The sequence below is a fragment of the Neopelma chrysocephalum genome, unplaced genomic scaffold (assembly GCF_003984885.1).
Source record: "Neopelma chrysocephalum unplaced genomic scaffold, ASM398488v2 Primary Assembly neopelma1_22b, whole genome shotgun sequence".
In the NCBI taxonomy this organism is placed as follows: domain Eukaryota; kingdom Metazoa; phylum Chordata; class Aves; order Passeriformes; family Pipridae; genus Neopelma; species Neopelma chrysocephalum.
The window spans coordinates 10,462,865-10,489,484 of record NW_020897690.1 but is presented as its reverse complement, the minus strand read 5'-3'; the positions used below and the strand labels follow the sequence as shown (position 1 = coordinate 10,489,484).

The following is a 26,620-nucleotide window of genomic DNA, read 5'->3' as shown; positions in this document are numbered from 1 at the left end:
AAAAACACACCACAAAACCCCACAGCTTTTCTTTAAGCTTTGGCTCACTGCCAATCCCAGGAACATTCCAGGCCCTGGATCACTGCGCCCTTCAGAAGGCCCCCCACACCCGGTGGCTGCTCCCAGTGCCAACACTGAAAGCATGTGCACCTTCCCCACTAAAATACAGCCCATCTACAGAATTTAGTGACCACAACATGACCAAGGACAGCAGAGAACTCTCCTTATTTTATTTTCACCTTTTCATTTATAATAGTAGATAGTACAATAAAGTAAGTTAACAAAAAAAAATCTAGTGCCAAGTTCCACGGTGTCAAGTACTCCACTCCAAACCATGAGTGTCCACTAGAAGTCAAAAAGTGTTGCTCCAGGTTTACAGCGACATTAGAGGACTTGGTCACAGAGGATGGCCACTAATTTTATGCTGTTTCCAGAGAGCAACCTGGCCCATGGCTCGAGACTCCACAGCTCCCTGAATGTTGGGTTTAGTTCTTCTCACACCAGCCCGTGGGATCTGGGGAAGAAAACGGGCCAAGGGAGTGTGTAATTCAATTTCCATTTTCCTAAAAGACAAACCATTTTGCCCAGATGGCAAGTCCAAGGTGTGTAAACACAGCCAGAGCAACACAGCAACTGGAGGAAGACAATGGGATAAGTGCAACTAAGGCAAAAGGGAGTCACTTCTGTTTTGACATGATCAGGGCAGGTGGCTGGGGTGAGGAAATGATTCAGTAGCAAAACAGGTATCACAGTACACCTGGACTACAGAATCATTGAGAATATAGCTTAAGCTTGCTTGAGATCTATATTTACAAATTCTAAAGAATATTTAAAATCTCCTCTTCCTTCCCCTTTCTCCCACAATTGTAGTCTGCTGCACTTTTCAAAAGCACAGACGCTTGCTTTTACTGAAATTTAAGGCTATTATGACAAAAAAGTCTAGGACTCCTCTTTGAAAACTAAGTATAAAAGTCAATCCACTCTAGAATGTCTTAGATAACTCTAAATACAACCATCTGTTTTCCAAAACAAATCAACTCATTTTTATATTTGGAAGACAAAAAAATTTATACTGCAGAAGTTGGTCTTCATACACATTCTTTTGTCCTAGAAATCAAACAGACACCAGGAGTTATCACTGTAAGGTAAGTTCAGCCCAGGACACCCACTCTCTGCTGAATACAGATGTGCTGGTGGGAGAGGTTCACCATCACTCTCTTTGCCTCAAAGTACCAGATCAAAAGATCTGCTACAGAACATCCTAAAATTAATTCACCTTGCTTTGAGACAGGCTGAGGATGCACTCACATAAGCACACCTCGAGAAGCAGCAGCTTCTGGGAAGAAGTGCTGGGAAGATGATGTCTGCCTGCAGCCTTAAGTGTTCTCGCCTGAGAGAGATATACAAAGGAACAGCAGAAATGGACATAGTTCTAGCCATGACCACAGCTCCCAGTTCTCTTTGTGGGCACAAGAGGATTATTTTGCTTATTATACATGCACCTGTGAAAGCTCAATGCATTAGAGGACCTATAGTTGGGAGGGTGAGGATCCTTTCCATCACAGGAAAGTGGATGATTCTGCATTCCCTGAATTAGGCAAGTGTTGCTGGTGGTTTAAGAGTCAGCTGAATCTGGTCCAGAAGCAGCAACAGGCTAGGCAAGGCTTCACAAAAATGGCTACAACCAACGCTTCTTCCTCTTAACCCTAAAGTGCTGGGAAAAATGCAGCATGACCAGACTAGTAGCCTAGGATAAAACATCCACAGTCCTACAATACCATTTCCTAACATGATAGATAAGGTTCCTAGGAGTTTAGACCATGAAATCCTCCACAGATGGTGATAAGAGAATTTCATAAGAAAAAAATACAAGCTTGAAATAACTGGTTAACAGTAAAGAACATGGCAACACAAATCTTGGGATGGTCAACCAGCATTTTTAGAATAGTGACCCTCTCTAATGCAGGACTATCACTTCATTTGTCCAACGGCATTTTTCACTAAAAAGAAAATGCTCCCCCAATTACAAACATCAAAGACAATACTTCAATAATAACACTTTAGGCATTGTTTAAGTTTTATAACTTATTAGAAGTTAAGATCTTTTTACATATATTTCCTATTTTTATCTTGAAAGGATGGCTAACATTAAAACATACAGATAAAGGCTCACTACCTAAGGGCCATTTCTAAACATTCTCAGTCTGACTCATTTGGGATGAAAGAGCTTTATTTTTCCCACAGAAAGAGGCTCCTTACCAGTCACTACTTCACCAGCAGCTATGGCTATGTGTATGACTGACCTACCAACCAGAAGCATCAGTGAAAAAGCAACTCCTATTACAGTTGTGTTAGCTACAGGCAAACATCTACAGTATGGCCAGAGGCTCTGACCGTAGGCTACAGCCTCTGACCAACAACTGCAAAGTTGGCTGCATCTACTCAAAGTTCCTATCTCTGGCAAAAACCTTATTTTTCACCTAACAGAGAAGGTTAAGCATGGCACGTATTTGACTGCGAGAATCAGTCATAACCCTCAGACAAATGGCATTGCTAAAATAAAGCTGTGTCATTTTGCAATGTGTTATAAAAATTCACTGATTGCCTTAACATACTAGAAATAATCACTGCATTTTTCCATTAAATATAGCATCATGAATTCAGTAAAATCAGAAAAAAGTATAAAAAACCCTTTCAAAATAGCTCCTTAATTATACCTTGCTTGAACTGAACCCTTGGTATTTGAGCAGCACGAGTAATCTCATTTCATTTCCCAACATATCTCAAGACAGAACACAAATAATAAAAATACAAATAATCTATAAAAACCACAGTACCTCAGAAATCTATGTAAAAAACATACATCTGTATCAAGGAGCTCAGTAACAACTTAAAGCACCACTCAAAATTAAGTACCATACATGTTACAGTACATTCCATTTATTATGACAATTTAAGGCTAAAATAGGTACAACTCCCTTATAGTCAAGCTTTCTTATATTTATAAATGCATACAAACATTAAGTAGATACAAATGCGTAGGGTTTTTTATTGCTCTGAACTGTCTACTAGAATGTTCAGCTTTCCCAGATGTTGTCTCAGTTTGCCTTTTTCAATCAAGCTGAAGTCCTACAACTGCAACTTATGGCACTTGTACAATTATACACCTTCTTTGATTTGAGCTGTAAATAAATTCAAAGATACATCAGACAAAATTGCCCATCATCAAAAACTTCATAACTTAGTTAACTAAACATTCATCCATAAGATACATAATTCATCACAAAGATTAGTTCTGCCATTCTTCAGGAAGGATTTTCTTTTCAAAATAATATTTCTAACCAAGCGGCAAACAAGACAACCAGCAAGAAATGATTGACTGGTACCAGTCTAACAGACTGGGTTTAAAAAAGAAAAAAAACCAGAAGCTGGATATGTGCTCCAAAACAAAGAGCAAACTTTTCTTCTTGCTCATAGAGCAATTATGTTTCCTAATTATGTAAGGCGATGCCTCATTCTGCCAATGCCAAATTCTTTGACTGTAGCTTGTCCATTTCTTGACCAATATTTCCTTCAATGGTATCACACTGGGCAAGAAAAACCTAAGAATAAGAAACAAACAAATGTCACTGGTTATGCAATTTAGCAATGGAAGGTGTCTCTTAAGAACAGAAAGTTCCTATCCTGAATCTGAAGATGCCAACTCAATAACCACCTTCCAGTTGTTTTGATAATAGCTTATTCACAACTGCATTTACCCAGAACCCAAAAGAAACACGACATTTGATAAGGCAACAGCATGACTGCCCATCATCACCAGTCCTGCCGCTGAAGTACTTTCATAAACAACAATGAGAAACATAAAGGTTCAGACAAGTTAGTTCTTCATTCAGTTTGGAACATGACTTTTAAGCTCCTCTCCAAAACACATACTTCAGAGGCCAAGGGGTGGGAATGACAAACCTACTCAGTCAAATCTAAAATGAGCTTTCATTAAACCGAGACCTCTTCTATTTCTCCGGACTACAGGGCACCATTGAACCTTCATCTTTATCAGTAAGTAGCATTTAAGCCAATAAACGATTTTAGGCCAATCCCAAGGTAAGCGAGTACACTACAGTTTCTGAGAAGATTCTCCCATTAGCTATTCAAGTCTTGCACTTGGTTTTGCTATGTCTGCACCAGACTCTAACAGTTAAACCAGATATTTCACGTGATTTACATTAAAATGACACTAAGAAACCTCTTTCCCTCTAGAGCAGCAAAATGTTGTGATAGATGAGTGTTTCTCAGCCATCACACTGTTTTCAACCAATCCAATCCCTTGAGCCATCATCAACTCATGTCATTAAGGACTTGAGGGATGAAAAAATCAAGGTGATAACAACTGCTGCTGCTGGCTGCAAGTGTTTTATACTTATGTCCCCATCCTGGAAGATATATAACTGCCAGCAATAGAAGGCAGTTAATAGCTCCCCCTTGCTTTCATGAATACTTAGGAGTAACAAGCATAAGTTGCCACTGTTTTCTTGTTCTTGCTCTGGAAAAACAAACTGTTGTTGACTGCTCTGGTCTGCAATCCCTAAAGATTCTTTTGCAGTCCTCAAAGGGTTCATGACCTACAGTTGTAGAACACTGTGCCTATAAAAGCACATCAATAATTCTGATCTCTGCTCAACAGAGTCTGTTTTATACTTTAACAGCAATTCTTATTCAAAGCCCCACTTATTTCTGCTGTAACTTCACCCAGGAGTGGAGGTCTAGTAGTTTGCCACAAAGTTTATAGCCATCAGTCCATGCTGCTGTGGTTAGGCACAAGGAATCAAGAGCATGTTCAGAGCCCCATATAACACAGCTACTCCAGCAACCACCTTCATTCCAATTTGCATTGTCTGAACTTATCTCAGTAACTGAGTACAAATGCTTTGTCCCTAAAGCTTTAACTAAAACCATTTCTACAACAAAGTGTTTCTTCATAGGCCTTCCTCTAAAATAGACATCTCTTTTAAAAAACTTGTGAAACATCAATGTGAAATACTTAATAAGGTTACAGTAAAAGACAATCTTTCAACTCCATATATGACTGCAAGGTACTTCCACAATTAATTTTTAGGAGTCTAATCTGGCAATAAAGTTAGTACAATACAAAAAAAACAGTAATACAAGTAGCATTACCATTCATTTATGTAAATTTGACTGGAGGGGGCTGAATTCCAGTATTTATTAACAAACCTTCAGTTCAAGGTCTCTAAGCAAACAATGCCTAGGAATTTATAAGCATCATACAAAAGCAAAGCGACTTAACCCCCCGCCCCCAGCTGCTCTTCTGTACAGATTTTATTTTAAAGACCTACTCTCCATACAAAGTTGGTACACTGCAATAGAAGCTAAATTTTCCAAAGAACACCTCTGGCAAGGTCAGGAGTAGGTCAGCAGGAGTTACAGCTGATTGCATCCTTGTGCCCAGACCTCAGTCATTACTCCAATCCACCAAGATGCAAAAAAGAAGGAATGTTCAATCTTGTTTTCCTTACTAGTTATACTTTATAAGAATTATTTAACATTATCACACAGCAAAAAGGCCAACCACTAATGTAAATGGCAAGCATTATGTGAAACCAGCATGAACAATGAAAATCTGTATTGTTGTATGCTGTTTTATAAAGTATTAAATACCTCTCAAAGGGAGGTCATAAGAAATATCAATGTAAGAACAAACACTGAGAAAACCTAAACAGCTCATTTTCACAAACTCTTGTGTACAAGTGCCCAGCATTAATGGGGAAAAAAAAAGGAAAAAAACCACCACCAAAACCAAACAAAGAAAACTCACCTGAACCCTCTTCACCAACCCCTTCTTTTTGAGTTTGCAATCACTGAAATTCTCTGGCAGATTCTGCAGTAAAATAAACAGACAAGTTGATGAAGCTTAATGGTGAAATTAACATATTAGCAAAAACTGAAATTATCAAAGAATCCTCTGAACAGGCATCCTGAATGCCATGCCTGCTTAGTGAGGATGATTACACAAGAAAGAATTTATAAGAAAAAGTAATTAAAAAAGTCAGGCATGAGGCATGCTGACTGCAAAAAAACAGAGCTAGCAAATTTACCGCTTGTCTTTAGGTAACATACAGCAATAAACTACATAATACATTAACTCAATCACTTGCCATCATTAGAATGTATCATCAGTAATGCAGACATTGCCAGTCTGTTAAAGCTGTATATCTGATCATCTCTGCAATGTACTCATGGAAGGCAACAGATGTGAGGTGTTACATACTGTCAGCTTTTAATTTAATTAAAATTGCATAATTTTCTGTACTCCTACCACCCAATATATTCATGTATTTCATCCTGGCAAATGTTACATGCTTTGTCCTTTTCGAGCTATGTGAAATTGGAGTGTTGCTGGGGAATGGTGCTCAGGTTTATGATTTTTTTTAACAGTTAAAATACTCATACAGATAATTATCATTATATAATGTTTATGTAAACATGTTTAGAAACACTGTGCTCTCACTGTTGAAAATGCGTACAATTCTTGGAGTTTCTCATTAGTACACCTTTTATTTTCTAATCTATCTCCGGATCAAGAATAGAAGTTTCTTTATAGCACTGTTTCATTTCAGCAAAAATGTGAGCCCCTCTGCACGGTTTAGAGACATAAACTTTTGTAACAATAAAAACAAAAAAAAAGGTGCTCTTTTATTGTTCAGACAAATGGTTTCTAATCCTCCTGTTTGTTGGCCGTGTCACATGCGTTGTTGTGAGGCACTTCAGCTGGGCTGTCAGCTGTATCACCTTCCTAGAGGAATACTTCTTAAAGCCTTTGAGGTATTTCACTGGTGTTTCCCTCTTGGTTCCTAACAGCAGGGTGGCTGGAGTAGAAAGCTACAACGTAGTTTTCACCACTGAAACTTGGTGGGATGAATCCATGACTGGAGTCATGAGATGGCATTGCAGGGAAGTTGGACAGCAGCAGGTAACATATTCAACTGTGGAGACCGTGAGGGGGTCTCTCATGCTGATGTTGTGTGTCCCTGAATCTTTCCTGGGGTGCCGACAGACTAATAAAAGGTGTGGAGACCCAGGAGGGGGTCTTTCTGTCTGCATGTAACCCTGTAGAGGTTAGCTGAACCGCCCTCCAATCCACACTGCTCAGTGAAGGGTCCCCATAACAGGACACTGCAGAAACATTGGTCTGGCACAAGAGTCTCGGCTCACCTGGGGCAATGACAGATTAATCAAAGGGTTTGAGAAAATCTTCCCTTTCACGTGGTGATGCTCCTTGAGCTTTAGAAAAATTGTCCTCTGAAGCTTTAATTTTATGTTTATGATCCATGCTAAGGGATTGAAGGATTATACTAACGAAAGCTTATCAAATGCTTATTGTTCCAGATAAATTCAAAAGTTTAGTAGTAAGTCTTATTGTAAGTGGCAAAACTTCCCAGAAGTCTGGGAAATGTTTGCTACATGCACAATGATAGTTTTTCAAAATACTTCTTTCTTTTAATCCTTTAAATGTTAATTTGGTATAGATTTACCAGATGACAAGTATAGCAGGGACAAGGAGAAGTTTCATCAGAACAGCACAGTAATTTAAGTTCTAAAGAAGAACTATAACCCAAAAAAATCCTCAAGAAAGGAGGATGGGCCACCAGAGCATAATTATGAGTCAGTAACACTATCAGTGTCCTCACTCCTGATACATGCAATTTGACAGATTTGTCATGAATTTATGTAAACAAAATCAGCGACTGGTATTTAAGAAGAGACAGCTTTTTTTTCAATTGTTAGAACAACCTGTTCTCTACAATATTGTCTTTCTAGATTACAAATCTGCCATTTAATAAAAAAAGTCATGGGAACAAAGTAAACGCTCAGATAGCAATACTGATGACAGAGTTCCTGTAAATTGGAGCAGGTTCAACAAGTACATACTGCCATGACTATGAATTTCAATTTTCCTACTGATCCCAGAAAAACTTTATTTTCTTGAAAAAGCCTTTCTGTTATTTAAAAACCTGTGCCAGATGATCAAGTCAAGCATTTTCTGTGTTCTACTCACCGACATTTGTAATAAGTAGTGTATTTTGACTTTTACTCCTGGACCAAATGTTTTAACTGATGAAATAAATAGCATTTCTGGTAATGCACACACACAAATCTTCAACTGTTGAACAAGACTCAACTGTATTCCTCCTGAAGAAAACTTCAAAGAGCTGTGGCTTATGGTAACGTCTGACTGTGCCACAGCATTAAAAATTTGTAAGATGCTCCTAACATCCCGCCATCTTTTCTGTGGTGGAAGCAGCAGCTATTTAAACATGTTAAAATGTTTAAGTTATAGCTACCCTACTCAAAAGCATCCCTTCAAGACTTTCACATCTCTCTCAGTGACGATATTGTATTTTTTCTCTCACACTCCAATACTGTAGGACTACAAACTTACTTCTCCACTTCCCAAATCCCTTCTTTTAAATTCATAGTTGTTGAACACATGGAGCCTAGCAAAACTGAGTATTAGTTCCAAACTCAGTGCCTCTAATTAACGAGGTTGCCTGCTAACAGTAAGGAACAATATGCAGGATTCCTCACCTCTAGCTCTCTGTAACCATCCAAATCTCATTTTGTATCAAGTTACTCAGTTTTGAGTGATCCAAACAACACACGAAAGCCAAAACACTTTAATGAGCTTTCAGAATGATTCTGCCAAAGAAAAAAACTAGAACATTTACAGTGTGAGCTTGCTAGTGTGTTCCACTTTTACAATGCATCATCCATTCTTCTCAGTCAGTCACATTTTTCTCCTTTTAATTTTTTAACATGCTGTTGATTGAATCAATAGCACCTCTACATGTTCAATAGCATTTAACAGATTTGTCTGAACTTTTGCTTTTAATTGGCTACCAGCTCTAAGATACAGATAAAACCCTTCCTGGAAGCTTTACACTTTACTGCTTTGCATTTCTGTTTACCACTTTTTACTTCAGTGGAACCCATTTATTGTTCCTATATATACCTCATTACCATTTCATACTGCTGCCTCCGTATATTGCACAGCTGCAGTACAGTCAAATACCACCTCAGTTGGCTGGTGGCCTGTTCATCTGATCTGGTGTAATATCAGTACACTGAACACCTACATTGTAAGATTCCACCCGCCTACATGTATCTCATCTGCAAGATTTCACAGAAATCCAGTTTTCATGACAAACCTCACAGCCAGCTTTGTATATTAAAACAAATAAGTATGCAACTTCAGTCAGTGATAATGAAAACTCTCACATATTTCTTTTAAAAAATGAGGTTTATCAATGTCATAGGCTCTTATACAACAAAGTAACAAACATCTGTTACAAATTTTGAAGGACACTAATTATACTTAGTGGCTGCTCCACTTTCACAAGAAACACCCTGGTTGTGACAATCTTCTATTTACCTCTGCACAAGTCCCTTATTCTTATCCAGCTCTCAGCTACTACACGATACAGGAAGGTATATATTATACTCTGGAAATGTTAAGGTTATGATCCATTAATGACTGTGAAGCACTTGGATATAACCCCAGTACATTCCAAAGAAATAATCCAGTCCTCACTATGCAGGCATTTCAGATAAAAGTACAGTCAGTCCACATGTGACCTCCTTTTTCCTGTATGATATAGAATATGAAGTGTATCTCATTAGTTTTTTTCCCCAGACCTTTACTGCTACCACAAAATTTGCGAAGATAAACTAAAAGGGCAAAGCTTGAGTAAAGGATACCCATTTCATGTAGTCTTAACAGGCTGCTGCCCCAAATGAAGCTCTTCTGTAGAATGGAAATGCATACACAGGCATTAATGTCACCAGTTAGAAACAGAGGCTGCCAAATAGTCTTCTGGAGGCATATAGGGCCAAGAACTGGATATTAAAGAAAAAAATGAGCAAAGGAACTAACTAATTTTCAAAGCCAAACTAAAATTTCTAGTATGTTAAAATATCAAATAAATTATAAGATATTCTTAACAGCAAAATTCTGTTGGGATTTGACCCTCTTCTGTGGTTAGTTACTTACAATGGCATCAATCTGTTCCAGGGTCTTCATGAACTGCTCAGCAGTTCCTTTTATCCTCTTGTCCAGTTGTTTTAGTGCTTCTGCTTGGAGATCCTTTGCTAAAAATCCCTGAGGAAGGAAAAACAAAATTATCCCATACCCTACAGAATATTCATCTTAGAAGATCTGCCAGTCCACAACAGCAGAAAACATCATCTACTATTTCTGTAGTTCAAGCATGGTAGGGACTCTAATCTCAATCTGTATTCTATCAATCCTTGACATGGTAAATGTAAGATCTCCTAGGTTTACTTAAAAGATAAACAAGTAACAGATATTCTCCTTTGGACTTTAAGTGAATTCTTTACTGTTTTTCCAGATATAAAGAATATAATTTATCCCACATGAAACAAAAATTACCTTTTTCCAAAGAGTGCCATGTCTCTATTTTGCAAACTCATAAATGGCATTTGAAGTTCACTAAAAATTATGCAGGACCCTTGGACAGTTAGGAGGGGCAGCCTATTACTGACTACTCAAAACCTTTAAACTGTTTTGGTTTGGGTTTTCTTAATACATATACCTACAAAACTGTTTTGCAAAGATATAAAGTGATACAAAACTGGCATACCTTCTGGATACTTGTGAACTCTTTATTAACTTCCTCTAACTTATTAGCTATTTGCTCCACTGACTTCTCCAAATCTTTTAACTTCTTTAATTCAGCCTCTTCTTCTGGACTATTCTGTGTATTCAAAAGTACAACATTCACAACTATGGAACAAATGGATACACGATGCAGCTAAAAACCAGCAGCAGTGGCGATACAGACATAAAGGCTTCTGTTGGTTTACATACTACACTGTAGCTATTCTTTTCATATTTGAGAATATGTAAATTCTCATGAATAAGCTTCTTCCAAAGCTTATTTACAAATATTAGAAGAGCAAGGTATATAAACACACTAAATGAGATTAAATTGAAGGGGAAAAGGAAAAGTGCACACTTTTTTTTTCTTATTGTTAACTTAGCGTTTTTAAAGTAGAGGTAGCATTTACATCACAAGATTATTACCTTGTCCTCTACTTGGCAAAGCCAGCCACAAGTCCTTTCACCAGAAATAACCCAGCAGACTCAGTAGCTACAGTTGGGGGAGGTTTTTTTTAAACCAGAAAAAAAAAGATGAGCAGATAAGGTCATCGGTGCACAGAAGGTTCGTGAGCACTGACAATAGATTATGCAAAGTCTTGTCAATAAGGTAAAGCAGAAGTCAGTCAATAATGTAATTTCAGAAATGTACAAATTGCAGTTACTTGCAGGGTAATGTGAGATTGAATTCAATTTTGTGGATAGGTATACAGGTAGGTATATAATTATAGGTATATAATGCTGTAACCTGTTTCTGTGTTCAGAATCTGACTTACTGACAAAAATTACAATAATTTAAGGGAAAAAAAAAGGTCCAAAGGCAACACTTACCCTTTTCCCAATCAACATGACTTTGCAACCATTTTTAACACCAAGTGCTGATAACGGTTGTTCCAGTTCTTTCAGAGACTTTCCTAAATGAAAAACGAGAGAGAAAAAAAAAACCAGCTAAAGTATGGTTAGTGGCATAAGAATGTCTTTTTGAAGACATTCAAAACATGGACACCTGAAAGTGACTAAGATGAAATCTTATCATCTATAAGAAATGTTGCAAATTTATAAGTTACCTTTGTATATCAGTTTCTGAAAGGGAACTGGAACTCCAGTGACTTGTTCAATAAGTACAGCCATGTCTTGTAGTGTAGGTTCACCGTCTTCTTGTTGAGAAGCAACCTGAATACTGTGTTTTTCATTACCTAATAGAAAAACAGAGTAACAGTAATACCTAGAAATACCTGGGAAACATTACAGAAAATCCATTTCTAATATTTATTTCCATTAATGCAGAAAGTTCTCAAACCACTGATTCTCATGTACAATCATAATTTTCAATCCTTCCTCTTGGAGTGAGTGACTGACCTGAGTTGAAAGTTTTGGTTTACACTGTAATAATTTGAAGAGTTTGATCGGGTGTATTTTACTGGCATAATGCTCCTGCTAAACATTACTCCCTATCTCTTTTTTAAGAGTACAGATGGTGTCCTGACATCCAGACATAAGATGAAGCATGAAAGCCCACACCTTCCTGATGTATCCCATTTCCTACTTGTAGGAACTTTTAATGGCATGAGTCTTGGTATCTGAGACAATTTACCAGTTCCTTTGCTCCCCACTCCTCATATGTGAGAAACAAGCAATCAATGTCTACCCTGTGTTGCCTCCACACCAACCAGACAGAATTTTCACAGTCCAAAAACTACTTCTCCCCATAATACTACTGATAAGCAGCCTTAACCACTTTGAGAAGTCCCAGCTTATCTGTCACAATCCACTTATGGAGCATCCTATTCAGACTCCCTAAGATTACTTGCATGCTGTAAGGAGGAAGTTCTTAGGAAAAAAGGAGTATGCCTATTAATCTCTGCTTTGCAACAGACCCTTTCTATAACCCTCTGCTCCCATGCATTTAAGATCTGTCAATCTGAAAGCACCCACAGGAATCAACTGGCTGCATGGGAAATCAAGACAGGCATTTTTTACTCTGCAGGAAAAGTCTGAGCAAATACCAGAAATAAAACTATTCTCATGCCACTAATTTTAAGTGCATGTATCTTTGATAAAGAAGAGTGCTAGAAATATTGATATTAAAATACTTCAGCCTCCCACAGTCACATGAAAAGTGACACTGTGGCCTCAAAAACTTTAAAGCTCTAACAATACTTGTTAATTCTAAGACATTTTTAAGCTTAAAATTACATTATGCCCCTCTCACTGAAGCATTTTCCATAAACAGAACTTCTTCTCAATTTGTTGTGGGGAAAAAAAAATCCCACAAAGCAAAATGTCAATATATTTCGAAAAGTTGTTTTGATATATACGACTGCTTTGTATAAGGGCTGTGCCTATGAGCAGTTGAGAAAAAAAACAAAAACAAAACAAAAACTGAGGAAAAGAACAGATGAATCTTGTCTAACAAGAGAACCAGTTTAATTAGAAATTATAAGTACCACTTTGGGCAGACTGTAAAAAAAAATTTACTGTAAATTCACAACAGAAGTCCTCAGTGGAGCAGAGATCCACCTGCAGCCTGTGGAGGAGACGCACACCAGAGCAGGTGAATGCCCTAAGAAGGCTATGGCCCCTTTGGGAAGCCTGCACTGGAGGTGGCTACTGGCAGGACCTGTGGCCCTCTGAAGAGAGGAGCCCACGCTGGGGCTGATTTGCTGGCAAGGCTTGTGACCCTTTGGGGAACCCACACTGGAGCAGCCTGTTCCTGAAGGACTGCAATCAATGGGAGGGACCCATACGCTGGAGCAAGGGAAGAGTGTGAGGAGTCCTCCCCCTGAGGAAGAAGGAGCAGCAGAGACAGATGTGATGAACTGACCACAGCCTCCCTTCCCCTGCACTGCTCAGGGGGTAGGAGTTAAAGAATTTGGGACAAAAGTGAAGCCCGAGAAGAAAGGAGGGGTGGAGGAAGGTGGGTTTTTCTCTTTTAGTTCTCATTATTATACTCTGATTTGAATGTTAATAAACTACATTTCTCCAAGCTGGGTCTGTTTTGTCCATGACAGTACCTGGTAAGTGATATCCCCCTGCCTTTATCTCAGCCCACCAGCCTTTCCTCATATTTTCTCTCCCCTGCCCAGCTGAGGAGGGGAGTGACAGAGTGGCTTTGGTGGGCACCTGGCATTCAGCCAGGGTCAACCCTCCATACTTGCAGATTAAGTGACGCATGTGAGTCTACTGCTGTTCTGTTTCTCAACCCTAATTTGCATCTTTCCCCACTTTCACTCATGCATGCAAAACTTTATTAAAAACATTTGTGCAAAGTGTTAAACCAGCATCTGACAGCAGCAGGTGTAAATCAGACAGCTGAAGCCCAAGGTGAACAATGGCTTCTATTTGCTATTTATTAATGACAAAGTAATTATCAGGTAAGAAAACAATAGGAAAGATGAAAAAATTCTTACATAAGATGACTGTTGGCAAAGAGCAAGATGTTAGAATTATAAATATGTCAATATCATTAAGTTATTGACATCTTTGCAAATGAAAACCCCTCAGACCAAATGGAGCTCTCTGAAAGCATCAACGAGCACAGGAATCGTGACAATTCAAACAGATTATTCCACAAAGTTCCTCACCAAAGACTCTTAAATAAAACTACCAGGTGATAAAGAAAACATTTTAACAAAATAATGTAACAATTTGAAAACATGAATGAGCAAGCAGAAATAAACTCTAAAGATGGAAAGAACATCACCAGCATAGTGTAAAAGGAACACAGGCTGAATTTATTATTCAATAATTTTAAAAAATCTAGTAAAAAAATTAACAAGTTTTGCTAACAAAAATGAGCAGAATACCTCGCTGACTTAATACCTTACTATCCTCCTCAGTCCTCCTACTCTCTCACTTCACCAAAATTTAACCATAGTATTTCTATACTGGGGAGTCAGGGCTATTCTCACCTCTTCACATCAACTTTTTATATTTATTTGCAGATATAAGACCATCTTCCCTTCCACCTTCTTCTCCCTCCTCCTATTTCTCTTTTTGAGGAAAAAAACCTCAACTGTGTAAGCCGGCCTTTGAGTGACCCATTTCAGCAGGTCAGCACCCATCTGTCATACTGAAGAAACCACACTCTGTTGCAGTCTTGCAGCCCACTAGCTGCAAACATCCAAGTATTTTTCAACAAAGAAGAAGAAAACCTATCGAGTAGCAACTGTCTTTAACACGCAGTGCTGACTTCAGCAATATATTGCATCTAAATGAAAATTACTACTGAACAACAGAATCACAGAATGGGTCAGGCTGGAAGGGACCACAGTGGGTCAGCTGGTCCAACCTCCCTGCTCCAGCAGGGCCATCCTAGAGCAGATGGGACAGGTTTGTGTCCAGATGACTTCTGAATATCTTCAGAAAAGACCACTGCACAGCTTCTCCGGGCAATCTGTTCCAGTGCTCGGTCACACTCACAGTAAAGAAGTTCTTCCTCACATGCAGGTGGAACTTCCTGTGCATCAGTTTCTGCCCATTGCCTCTTGTCCTATTGCCTGGCACCACCGAGAAGAGCCTGGATCCATCCTGTTGGCATCCCGCCTTTACACATTGACAAGGTCCCCTCTCAGTTGTCTCTTCTCGGGGCCGAACAGGCTCAGCTCCTTCAGCTTTTCCCCGTAAGAGAGATGCTCCAGCTCCCCGATCATCCCCGTCGCCCCCCACCGACCCCAGCTGTGCGCTCCCTGGCAAAGGCCGCCCTGTCCCCTGCTCCTACTATCCCCCCTCACAGCAGATCTACGCCTGCGATCCAGCCGGAGAGAGACACTTGGAAGCGGTGGCCAGCAAGGAGCGAAACCTTATGGCAGCAGCCGGGACGGAGAGCGGGCCGAGCCGGCCCCGGCCGCTCCCCGCTTGGCCGGGGCAGCCGCGGCCCGCCCGCCCCGCCCTGCACACCGCAACAGCCGGCCGGAGCCCCCGCCGCCAGAGCCGAGCCCCTCGGCTGCTCCCCTGTCCCGGAGCTCTTACTGTAAGTGACGGTGACGGTCACCGGCGCTCCGGGCGCCGCCATCTCACCCCGGCACAGGGAAGCGTCTGCGGCACCTCCCGGGGCGCGCCCGTAGACGTCACTTCCGCACCAGGAAAAGGGGAATGCCGCCTTCCCGGGGCGCTGTTACTGCTTCGCCCCCCCCCACCTCCCCGACAACAGCAAGGGAGTGGCCGGGGCAACCCGGCCGCAAACGGGACGGGTTTTTTTGCCACCCCAGATGCTTCTGGGATCAGATCCAGACCCCACCTCTGGCAAATCCTGTGCTTGTGTCACACACTGCACTGATAACCTGCCCCTGCCCCGTCTGTAAGACCAAATCAGTTACCAAAAACACCACACAGAGGGATCTGTTAATCTACGTGGTTTTATGTCTCCATAGAATACATAAAGTTAAAGACAACCCGATTTGGTACACTTTTCTAGAAGGTTACATGTACAATCGCATAAAAGTCTCGAGACTGCAGTAGTTTAAAAATTGCGTTGAGTTCTTTTATCAAATAAGCATAGTAATAAGGGAGCTATTTTACAGAGAGTAAGCAGCAACGTACAGTCTTAGTTTCAAGAAAGAGAACCATAATACAAAGTCAAAATAAACCTCAGCTATCAACAGTCACCACTACTCTTCACGTTTTACTTTGTCCATAAGACACGGAAATCAAAACCTGTAAGACTGACTGCTTCCACCGAAGTGAATTGTGACAAGTTTTCCATTAACAGAAAAGTCAGTAGCAGAACAACTTTCTTCAAAGAAAGAACACCACCAGCCATTCATATTGCGTTCTAGGATGTAGTGATATTAAGGTTACACTGGAAGGACAAGCTCTCCAGGATTTTAAAAAAAAACAATTTGTAAAGTATAGTTCATTATATACATTGTGCTTTTGAAACATTTATGTTGCAGGGATCTTTGGCAATCCAAATTCATCCACCAATACGCCATCCTGTAAGAAAGAAGAAGAATGGGTTAACAACTCTCTACCAACCTGAACGTTTCACAAATGTTTCCTCACCATTTCTATAAAGTTTCTATATCTGCAATTGTCACTGTGTGACAGCTGGAATCAAAGTGTACTTCCTCTGTATGGAGCTCTATTAAAGCCTCAAAAGCAAACATAAAGAAGACTTTCTTATGGTTTTAAGAACAACTATTACTAGAGTTGTAACGGTACACTTAAAGTATACTTGCAGTCTGAAAATATTTGATAGGAATGCCATTTTAGTTCTTTTCTTTAAATATAATTAAGAGCATTCCTGTACCTGTATTCTGTCATATGTAGTATCCAAAATACATAAAACATTAAGCACACTTTTTTGTTCAAAATATTAATGGTCCCAAATATAAAGCAACCAACACAAATGTGATTCATTCAAAACAAACAAACAAAAATAAGTAATACACTTTTAAAAACCAAAGGACTCACTTTGTTTTTTGTGTCTGTAGGAGTGACCTCTGGGATTGCTGGAGCAGATGCAGCTTCATCTAAGTAGGAATTGTCTTCATCAGCTAAAAGCTCATCACCTAACGCATCCAGTTCTGAAAGTGAATTATGTTGGTTGAAAAATTATGCAAGGAATTCCTTTTGCAGAAGAAAAGCTGCTCTTACAAAGAGCTGCTCTGCAGCATTCCATTGGTGAGTATATCATGTTTGTCTCATGCTCTTGTTATTGCTCTTAAAGGAAATGCAGATTTAATGTTTAAAAAACCCAGTTTTTAAAAAACACATTTATAGCATTTGACTTATCACATTAAAACTCACTGTATGACAGTATGATGATTTTTACATTTAGTAATGTAAAAAATCGTCCTCTCCTTTCCTCACCTGCTTCCAAATCATCTTCATCAATATCTGGTGTTCCATAGCTACGACTCAGTGCCTCCTGGACTTCATTGGCTTCTTCCATCATATCCTCCAACTGATCTTGTATGTCCTGAAGCAACAATCAATTTCAATCAGTCCATATTTAAGCAAATTCTGTTTAGTAATTCCAACATACAAAGCACTCAATTCTTTTAATGCATAAACCATTTTTTGAAGCAGCATTACTACAAGTCAAGGCACATGCATTCAGTGCTAATGTGGCTTTAACTATTATTAAAATTATAATGTATGAGATAGAAAAAGAGGAACCTTGAAACATCTCTGCAAAATCCTTTTGTTTGAAGTATTCTTCAGGGAAAACTGAAAATCTCTAATAAATTACCCAGTCCACCATTATCTTGAAAAGCAGAAAAGGTATGAAATCTAGACAAATTAAATCTACCATCTGGAAAATAAGCACTAAGCTAAGTTGTGCCACAGCAAAATTTAGAAGATACTTTAGCACACTTATGGGCACTGTACTTGGGTACAAGTAAGGAGACAACAGTTGCGTAAAGGTTTACAATGCAGGCCACATAACTGCATAGGAAAGAGAACTTGAAGGAATTCAGCACTGGCATTGGATAAGAGCTTAAGCGCAGCATATTTGAAATTATATTCAATGATCTTATCAGGGGGGTTATACAATGTCTGAAGTCTGGGCCAGGCCTTGCTGACTTCTTGAAATTACATTTTTTGTTTGATTGGTGGTTTTTTGCTTTTAGGTTTTGTTCTTTTTAATCAGGCACTTTCTTAAACTGGGGGAGTAAAGGACTAATCTGCATGGGGGGAAAAAAAAAAGGACAAAAAAAGCCATAGCAGGAAGTATCCACTAACATTTATGCTGAAGTGCAGAGGAGAGGAAGGGAGAGAAGGGAAAGTTTAAAGATTAGCTCAGCAAGGAAACAATAATCAGTACGATAAGGCCAACAATTGATTACGCAGCACCAGAATAATCAGGAAGGAATTATGATGGTGGTCCCATAAAAAAAGGCAACTAAAATAGTCAGCTTACCTTCAAGTTAATAGTGCACTCACCACTATTTCAGTACATTATTTCTGTTCTTTAATCATTTAACTATAGAAGCTCACCTCAATTTGATCAATCTTGACTTGCTTGTAAGCTTTCTTCATTTCTTTCACCCCCAGTTTCATTGCATCCACCTAAAAGAGAGTCAGACCACATGCTTGTATCTGATGTAGCATACACAAATTAAACAAGTGTGAGATTAATATACTGGTACCGTTGTCTTTGTATCCTTCAGTGCCTGAATAGTGTAATTAGCTTGCTCCATATTAAAAGACTGCTGTGACAGATTATCCCTCTGTTGTTCATACCTGTTAAAAACAATACAAATAATGGCTTTAAAACACCACACTAATTATTACCACAAACATTCTTAATTTTTTTAAAAAATTGAAAACTCAGCAGCAGTAGTCTAAACATAGGAACAGATTTGAGGTGTTTTTCATTTATTATAAACAACTGCAGAATAAACAGCTTCATAAAAATCTAGCCATTATGCATTTCTGTTTATTTGAAGCTGACAAAGCTATTCCTGAACTAAGCTTCTGTTTTAACTGACAGCTACACCAAATTTGCCTAGGAGTAGGTGAGCATACAGGAGGAGTTTAATCACCATAAGCCTGACATGCATGCCATGCTCACTAATGCTCTAAGCAGAATGGAAGAGTTGCCAGGTTATTCAAACCACAATGGCTCTGCACTGGAGCTTTGCAGGGCAGGGAGGAGGGGGAGGATAGGGTACCAAAAGGAAACCATTAAGGCTAACCAAAAACAAAAGAGTGATTTTAAAAATCAAGAAACCATCCTTCTCCAAGGTAAACTTGTATTAAATCAAGAATGTAAACTACGTCAAGTTAAGCAAAAGAACAAAAGCATAAAAATGAACAATGAGTCCTTCAAACATCCAAAGTGGGAGGTCTGCAAGACAAGGATGATCCAAATACAAAATCTTCTGGACAACTAATAGCTAAATGCATTACTGTTCAACAAGAGGGAAAAGAGATGACTGAGGGATATGAGAATAGCCTATTATGAGGGGCCTGGTGACTGTAAATAGAGGAACAACTAGCAAGGAAGATTAACAGGCAGCATAGTCAAAATACAGAAAAAAAAAATCAAAACCTAAACCACAAAATCAAGCCCTCCTCACAACATCTAACTAAACTATTGCATTCCTTGCCATATGATATTTTGAATGGTAAGAGTTCACAAATACTTAACAAGTAATTGAGTAAATCTATGAAGGTACAATTTATCTGAAGGACATGAAATACATGATGATACAAGCTTTGGCTTTGGCTCAGATAGCATCTAAGATTTGCAGTTCATGGACTGTAAGATATTGCAATGAAACATTCCTGAATACTTCCTTTGTTCTGACATCTTTTCTTTGGATCTGTTCAAGACACTTTTCAAGACAGTATACTAGACAAGACCAGAGCACATGATCACCCAGCCTGTTCATTTTGGTTTATTTGCATAAACACAATTATCTTCGCTACATCTGCTCAAGTCCTCAGAGAACAGGTAAATTTCCAATAAACCAGAGCAAGGTCTTCAAGTACACAATTTACAGTAACCAATTAATAATATAAAATGAGGCAATCTCTCAGAATGTTTAGGAGCCAAACACAGCTATACTAATGAACAGATTTCAGTCACCTTGTACCAATACAAATTTATAGACTGACATATAAAAGCTGATGCAAAATCTGTAACTATATGCTTCTGAAAGGCTTGTTCTTTAAAGGTATTTTTCATTAAAGAATGCTCAGAAGAGTACTGGAAAGAGAGATGAAAGTGTGCCACCCCTCCTTAAAGAAAAAAGGCTTTTATTAATCACAAGCTGAGAAAGGCTTCAACTTACATTCGCTTCTGCTTTAACACTCTCAATGCTTTCTGCTTTACTGTATTCTGAAAGACACGATATTGTTACATTAGGAAAATTATCTGACTTTACACCTGATTATACTGTTTAAATCTAATGCATTAGATTTATGTTTCCTAACAGATTCCTCAGTTACTAGTGCCAGGAGTTTAACAATAGTCACATTCAGCGTTTGTCCTGCAATAATGATTAACCAAACAGGCGAGTACACGAAGCTCCTAATAGAAAATACTTTGAATTCAAGACTTTTGAATTATTTTTTCAATAAAAAGAATACAAAATCAAGCTTAGTCCATCCGAGCCATCTTTCATTAACACATTTTAATGGTCAGCATCAAGTAATACTGCAACAGGTGCTTTAACAATACTGTTTATATCAGATATGTTTATTATCGGATACATCTTGTATTGTAAGTTCATCCCCTTTAAAAATGGGTTGTCTTGCTCCCTTTAGGCATAGTGCAGACCTTTTTGTTTTGGCTGATGAACAAAACAGACTCTCTGTCAGACTTAATTAACACAAGGAACAAGGCAAGCAAGTTACTTCTGACTGAGGAATTACATTACACTTTAGAAGAAATAAAAACCAATGAAAACACTGTTCAAAGACGCATGTCTAATAAAAATAATCTTGCAGGATCTTATATCTCATCTGCAGGGCAAGATGCATTTCTAAGAACCTGGTGAACTGGCTAAATCATTCCACTACATGACATGAAGTGTGAGTCACATCCTCTCATGCTTAAACCCCACAAAAGATTCTTACCTTTGCAGGTCCCTCTCTCATCTTCTTCATTTGATCCTTATACTTCACTAGTTCTGCATCAAGCCTAGCGATTTTTTTGTCAATTGACTCAGCTCTGCTATCCACCTTTAATATATGATGGGGAAAACAAAGAAAACAACTTTCATTAAGGTTTTATTCAGGTATTGGACAACAAAACGAACAGCCTCAGTTTCAATGTTTCTAACTGAATTGTTTCTTCACTCAGTGGTTTTATAAACAAGTGAAGTCTAGATTTTGCAGAGAATCCAAAACCAGAATCAAGTGAAACAACTTGTACAAGGAGCACAAGAAGCAACACACTGAGGTTACAGGAAGCTCTGCTACTGTAACATGTTCTCATCATTTTGAGATGCTCCCTTGCAAACCCACTCAAGTCATGTCTCCATGCAACAATTTCTGATAACAATATAGTGCCAGGGACTAAACTGGAATGGAAAAACGTATAAGTGTACCGTGGTAGCAGATAAGGGGGCGATGCAAAAGTGAAAGGTGCATGTTCAGCAAGGCTTGAGGTTTATTTTTGGTGGGCAGAGAACATTAATCCTTCAGAATGATATCTGGATTACAGGTTACATCTAAGAAGCCCAAACTTAAACAGTTTTTCAAAGGTGCCTAACTGCTTTGTCAGAGAGAGATGCTGTTCCCATCACTTCCCACAAAGGGTCCCAGGACACAGCACTTTCACCTGGTAGCTACTCTGAATTCTTACTGTGCTTTTGCTCTAAATCCCAACAGTAGTTTCATAGCTCAGTAAGAGACCCCCAGCAGCCAACCCTAACAGTCCTAGTGCAATGCATACCACAGGGCTGTAATTAGGGAAATATTTTAATCCTTCACCATAAGAGGGTTAAAGATGACAATTACATAATCGAGAATGGGTATAGGTAATTCTAACAGCATCCACAAATTCATAAAAAGCGTTCTTAACACGAACTGACTATCACAGCAATTCTCTGGAAACAACAGGATAAAGCTTATTCACTTCTCATTCCAAGGAGCCCCTCTAGGGATTAGAATACAATGACATTCCAATTATAGCAGGAGACTGATCAGTGCAAATTTACAATTCTGACTTGCTAATGCTGTGGCTAAGCACATACAATTATGTGGATTTTCATTCTAGTGTTTCAATGACCCTTCAAAAACTGTGCTCTATGACAGCAACATGTATTTGCCAGAGGCATCCTGAGCGGAACGTTTGATATGATCCCTTCACACAAGACATTGAAGTGCCTGGGCACAGCTGGCATTGAAAAATTTGTATTAAGCTTTCTATTATGCCAAATATTTTACTAATAGCAAAAGAGATATTTGTGATTTTAAAACTCTTCTATGTTCAAAGCATAGCACCTCCTCAAGATCTTCATCAGCTAAATGCATCTTTGAGGTCAGCCTCCATAGGGGAAAAACAGTTATTTGGTTTATTATAGAATGATTCTTTTAAGAAGTACTAGCAGAAAACTGAGAGAGAGCCTCCTACATCGATTAACTACATAAAAATTTCACACACACATTACATGGGACCCCAGCTTTTAAAAATGAGACTGGACAGAAGAGGGGAGAATGGATCTAATGGATCTAATATATCCTGAAGGACTTGAACAGTTGCTGTATACTATTCACAAATAAGGCACACCCAGGTATACTTCATTGCTACATATTAAAAGGGTCCCAATCTACACAAAAGAAAGTGACCCGGAATTTTAACACTGTTGTCACAACTTTTGTTCCTATGTTTTCTGTTTACTACTCTGAAAAACCCTAGGTTTGGAGTGTTTTTTTCAAAGAAGAAAAAGTAAAAACACTACTAATGCCACACTTCCTGATGCATCCTTCCTCCTACTGGTCTCGTGACAGCTTTGAGTCATCTGATTGTGCCCTGACAACAACTATAAAAAATCCTGCCATTAGGTGCAATGAATTTCAGATATCTAAACTTGCCTACACAGGAAAAAACATCCAAAACATAGGCATGATTACTGCCTAAGAGTTGTCCACATTTTTACCAAATGTTAACTATGAATATCAATTGTTAGTCATCGCATACAAAATTTCCTAACTGCCATTTAATGGGTAATTACCACTGAAGTAGCATGGTAAGAGATTTCCCAAAGCAATTTGACTCTTTCAAAAGGTAGAGCAAAATGCGTCTAAGACAGAAAATACCACAGAACTGACATTACTTGAGCCTCCAAACTGCTAAATTTAACATGGTAAAGAAACAGTGCATGTTTTTTAATATCTCACACAACTCTCTTCAACAATAATTCACCTGTAATTTAAGAAAAAAAATCTAATCATATCTGTAGTTCTTTAGCAGAAGCTATACTAGAGACTTTGCTATAGTGAAAACGAACTGAAAATACAGTGAGTCTTTCACAAATCAGGTAGATTACTGCATATAACTTGGCACAAAAAGTTAATTCATAAGCTTCAAACTTGTAAAAGGAAGCTTATTACCCATGCTTACTAGTATACAGAGACATCTTAAATTTTAATTCCATCCACAGAAATTGAGAGGCATTGAAACAGGGTGGTTTATAGACTTCCTGTGATGACACACCCTTAACAGGTATGCTTGCAGCCAGCCCTTCATCTTTCAACAGCTGACCAACACAGGCTCTTGATTTCATGTTTTAAAAACCACCCTGTAACTCATCACTGGTTGCCAGTCATCACATATCTAAAATAAACTTGAAACTCTGCTTTTCAGTTAACCTCCTGACTTGCATAGTCAAATTTTCAGACAATGCAATTACAAACAAGAAGAAGATCAAAACTGCATTCAGTAGATTTTGGAAAAAATCCTAAAATTAACAGCTTTTTAAATTACTCTTTGATGAATCCCAAAAATCCAATGAGATTGAACAAGCTCTTAGTAGAAGACAACCTGCAGGCATATCTAAACTGTCTTTTAATTTGCTGCAACATTAGAAAACAGACATTAACTTGGAACTCGCAAAATCAGCATGAAAAATCTAATGGACTAATACAGGAAAACAAAGTTTCCTGGTCTTCAGCTGATACTGCCAAAATGACAAATTTAAGTATTAACAACAGTATCTCAGATGTATTTTGGAGTTCAAGCCATCCACCAAAGCGTTTACTGGCAACAATGGGAAAGCTAATCCTGATTTTCAATCAGATAGTTTACTCATTGTTTTAACTAAACAATACTTGGAGTTATGTTTGGGCTTAATACTGCTAAAAAGCAATACAGATTCTCTGCCAGTAAAATAAGGTACTGGAAAAAAACTACGACCACTTCTCTCCCTGTACCACCCAGTGGCATACACAAGAAGCCAATGTGTAGGCTTGTGTAGGTAGCACTGACAAATATTGATTAGGTATTTTACTTAGAGAGTCTCTTCACTGGGTAGCAAAATAAATCTTCTGGGAGGAAAACTGTGATTTTCCACAGAAAGTTTTGTTGTCAGGTTCCAGTGACAATGCTTAATTAACATCCATTTATACCCCCACTGACCTTTCACTGGACTTTGTTAACTACTGAGATAAATACGACCTCTGTGTTCTTTTTTAACCTTTTAAAAGTAGTTTACAACAGATGGAGCTGCAAAAACATCCTACAGTTTTCTTCAAAAGCTTTAAAGTCAAAAAAAGACTACGAAATTACAAGACAAATCTTCTTAAAATTTTTCCTTAATCTTCTTTTCAGGCAGGCCAAGGTTACAACAGTTGTAAAGTGTTCTGCTGCGTGTTTCCTCATCATTTCTTACTTGGTTATCTTGACCTTGTTTATCTGTCCATCTGCAAACACCTTTGGCAGCAACCCTACAGCAATCCCACTCACCCAAAAGAGACAGAACACTCTTCATTAGAAGAATTCATCACAAGAGGGAATTGCCCTTCCACTCTCCCACCTTCTGTATTGGACAGAGAGACTGGTTTTCTTGCTCCTGCCCCTGCCTTGCCACAACGTGGCATGGCAGGAGTCAGCTAGTGGAATCAGAGGAGGGAAGTCCTCAGATGGCAATACTGAAAATATCCATGAGGATGTAAGGAGAGCCATGCCTTACATGCACATTGTGTGCAACTGCTTATGGGATGTGCTTCTACGCACGGGAAAAAAACACAGGCATAGATATATATATACATACAAAGGTACACGCCAGTGTACAGGCACAGGTTCACGCTAAAATACAGGTAGGTGTCTGTATATATATATATATGTACAAACGCGCTGCATCAAAAGGTAGCCGTGTATCTGTGCACACTGAAGGACAGTGTTCAAGGCCAGGTGGGACGAGGCTCCGAGCCTTGAACTGAAGGTGTCCCTGCCTACGGCAGGGGGGTTGGAACTGGATGATCTTCAAGGTCCCTTCCAATCCACACCATTCTGAGGTTCTATGACACACATACATTACCCAGAGACACACACGCAGTGCCCACGCCAGCCGTGTCCCCATACACCCAGACACGTCTGTGCACAAGTGCCGTCACACGGTCCCCCCGCCGCTCCCGCCGCTCCAGCCCCTCCCGAGGCGGCGGCCGGGCCGCGCAGCGCCCAGGCGGCTCCGGCCCCTGCCGGGTGCCCCGGGGCGGGCACTCACCGTCCCGATGCAGTCGGTGAGGCTGGGCGGGGGCGCCTTCGGCTTCGCCTTGCCGAAGAAGCGGTTCATGGCGGCGGTGCCTCGGAGTCAGTCCCGGTCTCGGCGGCGGCGGCAGCGGCAGCAACAGCGTTCCCCGCCGACCCGGAACCTCACGGCCGACTCCACCCCGCGGAAGAAGGGCCGCGGGAAGCAGGAAGCGCTCTCACGGCGGCGCATCCCTGAGCTCCCGCCCCCCTCCGCTGGGTGCCGGTGGCCCTCGGGCCTTACGGAAGCACGGCTGTTCCGGACACGGAGACGCTTTTCTCCCTCAGCGCACCCCGTGTGACGAACTGCTGGGCTTGCACCGCCTGCTCGAAGTGTAGAATCATCCCCGTAAGGTCAGTTGATCTGATCTTTTACAAACGCCATGAAAACAGTCACAAAAGTGACTGTCCCCCTATACTCAGCACTGGTGAGGCCACACGTCAAGTTCTGCGTCCAGTTCTGGGCCCCTCAGTTTAGGAAGGACATTGAGGTGCTGGAGCAGGTCCAGAGAAGGGCAACAGAGCTGATAAAGGATCTGGAGTGCATGTCCTATAAGGAACAGCTGAGGGAGCTGGGGGTTTTTAAACTGGAGAAAAGGAAGCTCAGGGGAGACATTGTCACTCTCTTCAACCCCCTTAAAGGAGGTTGTAGCCAGTGGGGGTCAGCCTCTTCTCCCAGGCAACTAGTGACAGGACAACAGGACATAGTCTTAAGCTGCACTAGGGGAGGTTTAGGGTGGACATCAGGAAGAATTTCTTCACTGACAGCGTGATTAGAC

The 26,620-nt window shown here is 39.7% G+C and overlaps 2 protein-coding genes across 3 annotated transcripts; both read right to left on the bottom strand.

The window, feature by feature from the left end:
- Positions 1-210: 210 nt before the first annotated feature.
- BAG1 (BCL2 associated athanogene 1) lies at positions 211-15,748 on the bottom strand. Of its 2 annotated transcripts, XM_027679868.1 has the most exons (7): positions 15,665-15,748; positions 11,761-11,889; positions 11,525-11,607; positions 10,677-10,790; positions 10,067-10,174; positions 5,834-5,896; positions 211-3,602 (listed from the first exon to the last, which is right to left on the bottom strand). In XM_027679868.1, exons 1-7 carry the CDS (start codon positions 15,705-15,707, stop codon positions 3,513-3,515), a joined length of 630 nt encoding a protein of 209 aa, XP_027535669.1. In that variant the 5' UTR covers positions 15,708-15,748; the 3' UTR covers positions 211-3,512. The 2 variants fall into 2 exon arrangements, with proteins under 2 accessions (XP_027535669.1, XP_027535678.1); XM_027679877.1 differs by lacking the exon at positions 10,677-10,790 and having other exon boundaries at positions 15,665-15,744.
- A 284-nt stretch (positions 15,749-16,032) lies between these two features.
- On the bottom strand, positions 16,033-26,086 carry CHMP5 (charged multivesicular body protein 5). The gene is made up of 8 exons (XM_027679857.1): positions 25,819-26,086; positions 21,227-21,331; positions 20,440-20,486; positions 18,790-18,883; positions 18,638-18,709; positions 17,507-17,615; positions 17,108-17,220; positions 16,033-16,627 (listed from the first exon to the last, which is right to left on the bottom strand). Exons 1-8 carry the CDS (start codon positions 25,885-25,887, stop codon positions 16,577-16,579), a joined length of 660 nt encoding a protein of 219 aa, XP_027535658.1. The 5' UTR covers positions 25,888-26,086; the 3' UTR covers positions 16,033-16,576.
- Between the last annotated feature and the right edge of the window lie 534 nt (positions 26,087-26,620).

Bases quoted from the DNA above. Each gene is read 5' to 3' on its own strand.
- BAG1 (XM_027679868.1), bottom strand. From the start codon at position 15,707: ATGGCGGCGCCCGGAGCGCCGGTGACCGTCACCGTCACTTACA. The intron at 11,890-15,664 runs GTAAGAGCTCCG...TTTTTCTATTAG, and splicing joins GACCGTCACCGTCACTTACA to GTAATGAAAAACACAGTATT. The intron at 3,603-5,833 runs GTGAGTTTTCTT...TCTTATTCTTAG, and splicing joins GGTTGGTGAAGAGGGTTCAG to GTTTTTCTTGCCCAGTGTGA.
- CHMP5 (XM_027679857.1), bottom strand. From the start codon at position 25,887: ATGAACCGCTTCTTCGGCAAGGCGAAGCCGAAGGCGCCCCCGCCCAGC. The intron at 21,332-25,818 runs GTGAGTGCCCGC...CATATATTAAAG, and splicing joins TCACCGACTGCATCGGGACG to GTGGATAGCAGAGCTGAGTC. The intron at 18,884-20,439 runs GTAAGTTGAAGC...TGTTTTTAACAG, and splicing joins GTGTTAAAGCAGAAGCGAAT to GTATGAACAACAGAGGGATA.